We start from the raw sequence: 10664 nt of genomic DNA, 5'->3' as shown, positions 1-10664 counted from the left end.
ATTCATTGGCTTGGTGAGCATCTTCTTTTAAGAAGACAACCTTTCGAAGTGTATGTTAGAACAGTTTCGTCAAAATACTCTGCTTGTTGAGTTTCCACGCAGGTCATTTTCGTTATTTGAGAAACAAGCCACACTCTACGGCTCACTCTGTGCAGGTCCATCCTAACCCTGGGCTGTGGTTACAATGGAAAGCTGCCCGATTGGCAACTTCTCAGAACATGGTCCATGGGCAGGGACAATCTTATCGGTAACCTTTCTGTTTGGAGTTAGGATAATGGGTGACGTTTGGAGGCTGATAAGTAGGTTCCCGAGAACTTGTGCTGCATATAAGGAGCAGCTCCTGCCTCTGCTGTACGCCTTCCACCCGTCTTCCCTTCTCTGGAGACTTGGGACCCAGAAAGAACCATGAAGTGGCTGCTGCTGCTCAGCTTGGTGGCGCTCTCTGAGTGCCTTATCTACAAGTGAGTCTGGGGGACACGCTGCATGAAGAACAGCTTCCAAGGGGCTGCTTCCCTTCACTGCCTGTCACCCTGTCTTCCTTTCCTCCTTTATTTTTCTTCCTCTCCTTCTTCCTTATTACAATTCCTTGCTCTCTTCCACCATCTTGAGACTCCTTTCTTGTCTCTCTCTCTCTCTGTCCTTTTGTGGAGGCAGCACTGCAGACGTGGTTAACAGCCCTGACCCTCAAGTCCAGGCTGGGTTATGTTCCCAGCTCCATCACTGGGCTGGGTGACTTCAGGCAACCACTGAACCTCTCTACATTTGTGCAGAAAAAATGGGAGCGTCTGCTCTCTTGACTTCCTTCCTTCTCCCTCTCTTGGACCAGCTTCCTTTACCTTCGGGGTCTTCCACAGCACCCCATGAGCAGACTTCTTCCCCAACTACACTTCCTTCTCCAACCATTCCATTTGCAAATGCTCTGCCACAGGGTTCCGCTTGTCAGAAAGAAGTCTTTGAGGAAGAACCTGATTGAGCATGGCTTACTGGAGGACTTCTTGAAGAAGCATACCCCCAACCCAGCCAGCAAGTTCTTACCCAAGGAGGCTGCCACCTTGGCGGACACAGAGCCCCTGGAGAACTACCTGGATGTGAGTGCCTGCACAGATTGGGGGCCTGGGAGGCACTCAATACTTGGCCCAGAGGAAAGAGAGAGTCCCAGGCTTCTTGGAGGATTGACTAGGGCTCTGAGTCCCCATGAGTTAACCCAGGGGTCTGCTTCCTGGATCTCAAAGGCACCGGGAAGCAGTAAATCTGACAGTCAGAGACGTTGCTCTCCTTCATTTGTTCATTCATTCATCCAGTGTTTATGGATGCAGAGCACCTCCTTATGTGCCAGGCACTGTGCTGGGCCCAGAGGATGAAGCAGGAAAGAAAACCTGGGAGGGCACAGCTCCCGCCCTCATGGGACTCAAGTCTAGTAGGGAGAGAGACAATCAACATTTAGCCTCACAACCCATGGAAAGTACAGCCAGACTGAAGACTAAGCACTTAAGGTGACTGTGAGAGGGTGGCAGGTGGCAGGCAGGGACACTTCCCTGGGGCAATGAAGGAGAAGCAAGGGGTGGAGAGGACAGGAGAGAGTCCCAAAGAGCAGGATGGCTTGTGCCGGACCCTGGGACAGCAGGGAGCAGAGTGCATTTGAGGAAAGGAGGCAAGTGTTCAGGGAGAGCAGAGAGGGAGGGAGGGAGGCGCAGAGTGAGGACTGTGGGGTCGGTGGGTGGAGCCAGACCAGAGTCTCTGATGAGGGTCTGTGTCCTCATTGCCACTGAATCAACTTAACCAGGGGGGTTGACAGGATCAGTGTGGAGTTTCAGGAAGATGGCTCACTGTTCTATTTGGGACCCAAACCAACGATCTGATCTTCAGTAGAAGTTGTGTGTCCCCTGTGTGAATGACACAGGGCCAATGGTAGGAAGCAATGTGGCCTGTCATTAAGAGCTTAGCCTGTGAAATCTGCCAGACCTGGTGCTAATCTGTTCTCTAATGGGTCTGAGAAACATGACCTTCAGCAAGTCATTTAAACTATCTGACCAAGCTTCAGTTTCCTCATCTGTCAAACAGAATCAGGAATATCTACCACCAGAGGGTTGTTGTGAGTAATTAATGCAATAATTCTTTTTGGAGTACTTAGCACAGGGCCTGGCTCTTGGTAAGAGCTTGCTAAAGTCAGTCCATTTATTCACTTAACACATATTTATAAAACATCTACTATGTGCCAGAGGCTCTGGGCATGGAGCTATGCAAACAGTGATGAAGAAACAAAGTTCTTGGAGCTTTTATTCGAGAGGAGAAGGAAAGTAGGAGAAAAATAAATAAGTATGCAAGATAATTCCATTTAATGACAAGTGATGAAAAGTAAAATTAATTAATTATAGTAATGAGAAGAAGAGGAATGGGGGAAGGGCAAATTTAGATGAAGTGGTCGGGGAGGGCCTCTTGGTGGAGGGGATGTGTGACTAGAGCTCTCAATAATTGAGGCAAAGCAAAGATCCAGAAGAAACATTTTCCTAGCACAGGAATAGCAAGTGCAAAGGCCCTGGGATGTGAACGAGCTTGTCATCATCAAAGAATAGCGAGACCAGCATGGCTAGAACTGCTGGGAAGGCAGACAGGGCTGCCACTAAGAATAAAAATCCTGACCACGCCCTTTCTCAAAACCCAGTGTACACACCTTGATTTAGGAGCAAGATATCTCCAGGGGTTTCCATCTTTAGGTGACTTTTTTATCTCCCAATTGACAATTTACTGAATGAACATTTACTCTGCTGGGTGCTATATGGTTCCATCCTATCCTCCAAGATGGTGTGTTCTCTAGGGTGGCACGACTAAGACATTCAGGAGGAGAGCTGAAGAGGAGACAGCAGATTCTTATTAGGTGTTGATGGTGCTTAGAAGACACAGTCAGAAGGGAACAGGGATGCAATCAGGGAAGACGTCAAGGAGGAGGGGAGGACAGGCTGGGCCTTGAAGGACGGATGCATTTGACAGGGAAAGAAAGGCAGGGAGAGTAGTGAGGGTGGGGAGCTGAGGAGAAGCCCCAGGAGGCCCTGCTCCCTGGGGGTGTCCCAGGATGGGGAGTGACCTGTGCTGTCCCCACCCCGCAGGAGGAGTACTTCGGCACCATCAGCATCGGAACTCCCCCTCAGGAGTTCACCGTCATCTTTGACACCGGCTCCTCCAACCTGTGGGTACCCTCGACCTACTGCTCCAGTCTTGCCTGCTGTGAGTGCCTGGCCCTGCCCGGGACCCCAGCGCCCACTGACCTGGGAGCCCTGAACACTCAGGGGCTTCAAATAGGTCCAATTTCAAGCCTGTGGAGTCCCTCCGGGATTCTCTCAACAGGCATTTCCGGAGCACCTGTGTGTCCAGCAAGGGCTTAGGAGCCCTGGGACAGAGGGTGAATCACACATGGTCCCTGCCCCCAGGGGTTCAATCCAATGGTAGAGAACAGCTCTCCTGCACAACCACAGCCCAGGGGAGCAAGGGGGTCCCAAAGGGAGATGGAGTTAAAGGGCTAAGAGATAGCCATCTGGGACAAGAGCTTGACATGAGAAAGTGCCTTAAAAGCATGACTGAGCTGAGCTATGATCTCACTTTTAAGAAAAAGCAGCAGTTTGCTAAGGGAAAAAGAGTTTGTCATTGGGAATCACAGGCAGCATTTCAAGTTCCTTCCTCTTTCAGCTTTTTCAAATTTTATTTTTGTGAGGAAGATTGACCTTGAGCTGACATCTGTTGCCAATCTTCCTCTTTTTTTGCTTGAGGTAGATTGTCCCTGAGCAAGCACCTGTGCCAATCTTCCTCTATTTTGTATGAAGGATGCCACCACAGCATGGTTTTATGAGTGTGTGTAGGTCCATGCCTGGGTTGCAAAGCCACAAACCCCAGGCTGCTGAAATGGGGCTCAGGAACTTAACCACTGCACCTCCGGTGTGGCCCCCTCTTCCAGCTTTTTAACCTGACTTTAATTCAGAGGAGGAGCCCCTGGAATCCTCCCCCTCATAACCTGAACTGTAACATTGTAAGGCAGTGACCGTGATAGTGTAGCTGTGTCATGGGCTGTTCGCAGTGTGGGATGAAGGGGCTCGTCACCATGGGCAGCTGTGGGCCTGCTCTGCTCAGTGTTTGCCTGGGGTCCTTGGGAGGATGGTGGGGTTGGCTGGGGACCTTCCTTCCAGGAGATGGTCCCAATTGATCCAACTAGGCAGGAATGGAAACTGGGAATGCCTGGGCTCCAACATCTGTGGAAAAGGGCACCTTTCTCTTCCAAAGCCTGACCCGAAACCAAGGCAGCCCACCCCAGAAATATATCTCCAACCATGATTCTCACTTGGGTTTTGGAGGTTGATGATGTCATTTCTTCCCTACACAGATGACCACAAGCGCTTCAACCCTGAGAAATCCTCTACCTACAGGGCCACCAGCGAGTCGATCTCCATCACCTACGGTACCGGCAGCATGACAGGCATCCTCGGATATGACACTGTCAGGGTGAGCACCTGCTGGCTCACCACCTCCTCCTGACAGTCCTAGTGCCAGCTTCTGGGGACTGTGGGAGCCAAAGTGTACCACCCAGAATGAGCTCATTCAGGCAGTAGGGGTCTCAGTGATCACCAAAGTAACTTGATTAGTGGAGTGGGTAGAGATGTCATAGACATTTCTAGGTGGGACAGTAGTGGGTAAGGGGGTGGGATGCCTGGAGCCATCAGCCAACCTCAGCCCACCCAAGCTGAGTGCTTTGAAGTTGGGGGGAGATGGTAGGAAAAGGCTCATTTCTCTTTTAGCACCTCCTCCTCTTTCTATGCCCTCCACCAGCAGCCCCCATCCAGTCACAGAATCTCTACGTTCGTCCCCTAGCTCCAGGGTGTGGCAGCGGTCAAGGGCTCTGATTTGCCTGGGGCCTGCTGTGCATCCAGTCATCAGACACAGGAACACACAGACCCCATCTGTTCTGTAGCAAATTCTCACACCAAGTTACAGACTGTGGCCATCTGGAGATCAGCTGCAATGGTTACAGAATAACAAACATTCCTAGAGACCATCCCTTTACCCTCCTTTCAGCCTGATGCCCCGGAAGCCGAGTCCCACATGAAATGAACCAGGGATACTCTGTGCCCAGGGCTATGACCCTCAGGGCTCAGTCAACACCAGCTGGTTGTGAACATCTTGGTTCCCCAACTCAGGTCGGAGGCATCGAGGACACCAACCAGATCTTCGGCTTGAGCAAGAAGGAGCCTGGCTTCTTCCTTTTCTTGGCTCCCTTTGACGGCATCCTGGGTCTCGCCTACCCCAGCATCTCTGCCTCTGGGGCCACTCCAGTCTTTGACAACATATGGGACCAGGGTCTGGTTTCCCAAGACCTCTTCTCCGTCTACCTGAGCTCGTAAGTCGGGCAGGGAGGTCACGGTCACCTGGCCCAGCAGAGGGCTGTATGGTGCTGGGTGAGGAGAGAGGGTCTCAGCCAGCAAGGGATTTGAAAATTCAGTGCCTGAGGCTTGAGAGGTGCAGCTTTGGAGAGAATGGGGCCAAATCTCTCTCTGATGAACTGTCTTCATTCATCTCATTTACGAGCATGAGTCTTTGTCACCTTGACTTACACAACTCAAATGTCATTAACCATTTGTTCTCCAGCCCCAGTCCCCTCATAGTTGGTGCTCGAAAGACCACCATTTAAAATGAATCCACCAAAAACCAGGGGCCAGAATTCCACAGCGATGAAAAGAAGATTTGACGGGGACTTATGTCTGACACAATAAAACTCCTAACTGATGAATGCAAGTTTCTGATATCCATTAACAAAATCTAGGTTCTAGTTGTGACTATGAGTTAATCCTAAGACTGAAAAAAGAATAAAGCAAGTGTTGGTTTTGGTTGAGTAGAGTTTTATGCAGGAATATCTGAGGGTGTCGTCAGTTTTCCTGAGACCCTCAACTTTCCTGTGATGCTCTTATCCTTCTCTTTTCAATCCATTTGTCATTGTTGATGTTTTTCTTCAACTGTTAACTGTTCTGCTATATTCTCAGTTTGTTCGTTGTACTGTCAGACGTTTACAGGAAAGTTTACGTGGGGGGAGGTGAGTGGGGACTGTCATATCTGTGGCAAGTTCTTTGGTGATTAATTTCTTATCATCACAAACATCTGCTTCCCTATCAAACCTGAAACTGCAGAGATTCAGAAAATGAATATTGTGGTAACAAAGAGGAAATTTACAGCAGGACTAATTTACGACTGGATGGCCCTTTTCTCCTCTTAGTCACTTAATATTCAAGTCAGCTCCTAAACCTCCTCTGCCTTGATGGGACTTAGAGATTTCATGGGGGCCGTCTTATCTCTCCAAAAGATCAGGGTTTCTCAATCTCAGCGCTATGGACATTTTTAACAGATCGTCCTTGCTGTTGGGTGTGTCCTGTGCATTGTAGGATTTAGCAGCTTTCCTGGTGTCTACATACTAGACGTGAGTGGCATTCCCTACCCTACGCAGTCATGACAATAAAAAAATGTCCCCAGGAGCCAGCCCCTTGACGTAGCAGTTGGGTTGAAGCACTCCACTTCAGTGGCCCGGAGTTGTCAGGTTCGGATCCTGGGCACACACCTGTGCACCATTTATCAAGCCATGCTGTGGCAGGCATCCCACATATGAAATAGAGGAAGATGGGCACAGATGTTAGCTCAGGGCCAATCTTCCTGAAAAAAAAATGTTCCCAGATGTTGGCAAATGTCCCTGGGGGCCACACAGCCTCTGGCTGAGAACCAGGCAACTCTAGTGTCATGTCCTTAAGAGCAAATTCTGTCATGCATTCACTTCTCTTGAGGTCCCCACAGCAACGAGAGTGAGGATGTGGTGGAACCACGCACTCTGCAACCAGGAAGACCTGGGTTCTAATCTTGGTTCTGGCAGTCCCTGGCTCTGTGACCCTGGGCAAGTTGTTACACTTCTCTGAGCCTGAGTTCTCTCACTGTAAAGTGGAAACAAGAATAATAGTGGCCACTGTTTGGGCTTTGGTGTGAGGATTGAAAGAAAACCTGTCTGTCACACACTCAGCACAGCTCCTGGCACAGACAAGAGCCCAAGAAAGGGTAGCTCTTAAGACACACACAGAAGATGTTCAGTTGAATGAATGAATTCCTCTCTTTTACCCCCACTTTCTACAGCAATGATGAGAGTGGCAGCGTGGTGATGTTTGGTGGCATCGATTCTTCCTACTACACTGGAAGTCTGCACTGGGTGCCTGTTTCTCACGAGGGTTACTGGCAGATCACCGTGGACAGGTGAGATGGCCGTGAATGGGCACTGTCCTGGCTTGGGCCCCAGGTCTCATTTCTTTACAGACTCTTAGTTAACTAAGCTTTCCAGAATCCCCCTGGAACAACCAGCCAGGGAAACGTACCCCAGGAAGAGAAGGTGGAAGTTGGTCAAGCCAGAAAGACCCTGAGAAAGGCCCCTCCCTGGAGGAGGAGAGCTGTCTGGAACCCCAGATGCTCTGCAAGGATGAGACAGCCACTTTCCTTCTGTTCATGGAGATGGGATACCAGCATCCCTGGCAAGAGCTGGAGACTCAACAGTCTCCACACGTCTTGGCATTTAGGGAACCTATAAACTGGGACACGTCCCTTTCACTCTAGGAAAAATGTCACCTGCAGTCTAAGGACTGGGCAAAATTCCTGAGAAGTTGTTTTAACCAATTCCTTCTCTGTTGCACCTTCTGGGCTGGCCTCTCCTTCAAGCAGCCTCCTTCCCAGCTGTTTCTCCCTCGGGTGGCCTGCTAGGGTGACGCCAGGTTCGCCTGGGAGTGAGCAGTTGGGAGTCCCCCTGGGACTCAAGACTTTCAGTTCTAAAACTAGGACAGTCCTGGGCAAACCAGGATACTAGGTCCCCTCACATTGGCCCCAGATGTGCTAAAACGTCATCAGTTCCTCCCACTCCTGCCCTTGCTCCTCTCATCTCCATGCTTCCTTGCATGCTCACCCCTCTGCCTTGGACGTCCCTCTCCAGCTCTTCATCTCCTTGGCAACCTGGGGCTGTCTGTTTCCCCGGAAAGCCCTCCCTGGTTGCTCCTTACCACCACCACCCTCACCCTGGAATGTTTCTGTTCCCCTGTCCTGTGCCCTATTCATGCAGCTCTTCCTTTGTCATAACGCATCTTTCCAGCTAGAGTGTGAGCTGCCTACAGTCAGAAACTGTGAGGCTGCCTCATTTGGCATTTCATCTCCCAGGCCTAGCACAGAGTAGTCACTCAGTAAAGATTTGTTGAGTAAATGAATGCATGAATGAATGAGGGCATGAAGGAGAGAAGCTGAAATTTTATGTAATTGGCCAACAGATGGGGAGGAGGGACCCTCTGGGATCACTTGGTTCCTCTTGGGGAGGAGGACCCCCCTGGGGGCTCAGGGGACCCTTACTTGCATCTTGCTTTCAGTATCACCGTGAATGGAGAGTCCATCGCTTGCAGCGGGGGTTGCCAGGCCGTTGTTGACACTGGCACCTCTCTGCTGACTGGCCCAACCTCTGCCATTGACAATATCCAGAGCTACATTGGAGCCAGAAAGGACTTACTTGGTGAGGTAAGTCCAGCCTTGACTGCCCTATTGTAGATCAAGGTGGTGGCACATCCGTGCAGAAGGAAGGCGATCCCTTCCAACCTTCGCTCTTTCCAGGCAGTGATCAGCTGCTCATCCATCGACAGCCTGCCCGACATCGTCTTCACCATCAATGGTGTCGAGTTCCCTCTGACTCCCAGTGCCTACATCCTAGAGGTAAGGGGGCTCCGGGCTTCTAACCTACATGTGCCCCCATAGAATGTGGCCACGTACTCCCCCTTGGTGCTAGGGAAAGCGCACTTCCTCATTCTTAAGATGACACCTGCTCTGGACAGCTGCTGGAGAAAAAGAATACGTTCAAATGAAATGCGTGAATGAGAATTGGGAAGCAGCATCCCTCTGGGGAAAAGGGCGGCAAACACTGATGGCATGAGAAGAGGGTTTCTAGTTGGACTTCTGAGTCCACTCTCTGGGTCTCCATTACTAGCCCTTTGATTCTGAGCCAGATGCCATCTCCTTCAACCTCAGTTTCCTCATCTGAAATCCACAGCTTTCCCCACATTCAGAGTGTGGTTAGGGAAGTCACGTGATATTGACCACATCAGTGATACAAAGAGTTGGGCAAATGGTGATCCTACCTTCCGTAGGGTCAGGGCTTATGATGCTTCCACTGTCTCTACCAAGTGACAAGTCTTTAGTCAAATGAGCCACAGGCCAACTCCTTCCTTCTGAGTTAACGCCACGTGGAAAACTCACTTTGCCCAGTGAGTCAATGTTATTCAGCAAGGAGTACTGATGCCCAGACACTCTCACAATGAAGCTGATTAATTAGTAGGGGGTCAGGCCTGCCCATTGTGGGTGGGTGCAAAATTCCCCAGGAGCTTCTAATGTGCTTCTAATGCTATGGGCCAGTGACCGAGTGAATGAAAAGAATTGACAGCTCGGCACCAGAAGGGATCAAAATAATGAGAAAAGGCTATGTCATCAGGGCTCCCAAAATCCTCCTGGCAGCTGAGTTCCCCTAAACCCCTTAGCTGTAGTGCTGACATCAGCGTTTGAGCATCTACCAGAAACACTGGACCATGTCTAGTGGTCCCCGGAACCAAGTGCAGTGAACAGCTCATACAGGCAGACCCCAGGCTAAGAAGAGCCGAGGCCCCACACACGAGCCAGGAAGCTCCTCCTGCATGTGCCTTGCAGCAGACTATGGTTCTTGACCAGGATTCCCCAGCACCTGTCACCTCTAAGTCTATGTCGCATCTCCGGTTTTATCCTCCTTTTCTCCAGGAGGATGATATCTGCATCAGTGGCTTCAAGGGCATGAACCTTGATACCAGCAGTGGAGAGCTCTGGATCCTGGGTGACGTCTTCATCCGCCAGTACTTTACCGTCTTTGACAGAGCCAACAACCAGGTTGGCCTGGCTTCCGTGGCCTAAGCCTGAGTCTATTTGGCCACTTTACTGGAAGATCTGGCTTCAGTTTCCCCCACTCTAGATGGCATAATTCTCCTGAGTTTTCTTCCTGTGGGATCGTGGAGGTGGGATCTTGGCCCTGTTCCCTCTCAGACTAATAACGTAGAATAAAAGCATAGCCTTCTGAAACATGTTTGTGAAGGTGCTTCTCTGTCGATATTTCTCCACATCATCAGGGTCAGAACACCAGGGTGGGTGGCAGAAATGACCATTAGAACAGCAACAAACACAGAGACAGTGGCAGCACACACTTCATAATAGAGCCAGGAAGACAAATGAGCCTCAGTAGGTCCAGTTGCAAGCATCATATGAAGGCGTGGAGACCAGAAATGCCAGGCCCGTTGCCTCCTGATAGAATAGAGGCCTTGAGTTCTTGGTTGAGGGAGTCAATTTCACCTTTCTCCCAAAGCCAGCAAGAGATAATAAGCAAAGGAAAGAGTTCAGGGTATGTGGCCACTGATGTTTACATTCCTGAGTATGCCAGGCAGGTGGAATTTTCTGGAAGACATGTGCCAGAGAGGTGACAGAAGCTGCCACCCCAAAGCTATCGGGCTGTACTCTGTGATTACCTGCTTGATGCAGAGTAACACTGGCGACCCACTCAACCATCTAGTTGCATGACACTGAACTGACCCATTTCCCCATCAAATTAAGGA

The 10664-nt window shown here is 50.3% G+C and overlaps 1 protein-coding gene across 1 annotated transcript; it reads left to right on the top strand.

Annotated features, from left to right (window-relative positions):
• The first annotated feature begins 405 nt into the window (after positions 1–405).
• LOC103541865 (pepsin II-1-like) lies at positions 406–10137 on the top strand. The gene is made up of 9 exons (XM_008508763.2): positions 406–461; positions 929–1088; positions 3105–3222; positions 4370–4488; positions 5181–5380; positions 7150–7266; positions 8415–8559; positions 8653–8751; positions 9823–10137. Exons 1-9 carry the CDS (start codon positions 406–408, stop codon positions 9970–9972), a joined length of 1164 nt encoding a protein of 387 aa, XP_008506985.1. The 3' UTR covers positions 9973–10137.
• The last annotated feature ends 527 nt before the right edge of the window (positions 10138–10664 follow it).

The sequence above is a fragment of the Equus przewalskii genome, chromosome 11 (assembly GCF_037783145.1).
Source record: "Equus przewalskii isolate Varuska chromosome 11, EquPr2, whole genome shotgun sequence".
Classification (NCBI taxonomy): domain Eukaryota; kingdom Metazoa; phylum Chordata; class Mammalia; order Perissodactyla; family Equidae; genus Equus; species Equus przewalskii.
The sequence above is the reverse complement of the archived record's forward strand: the minus strand, read 5'-3'. Positions and strand labels throughout refer to the sequence as shown.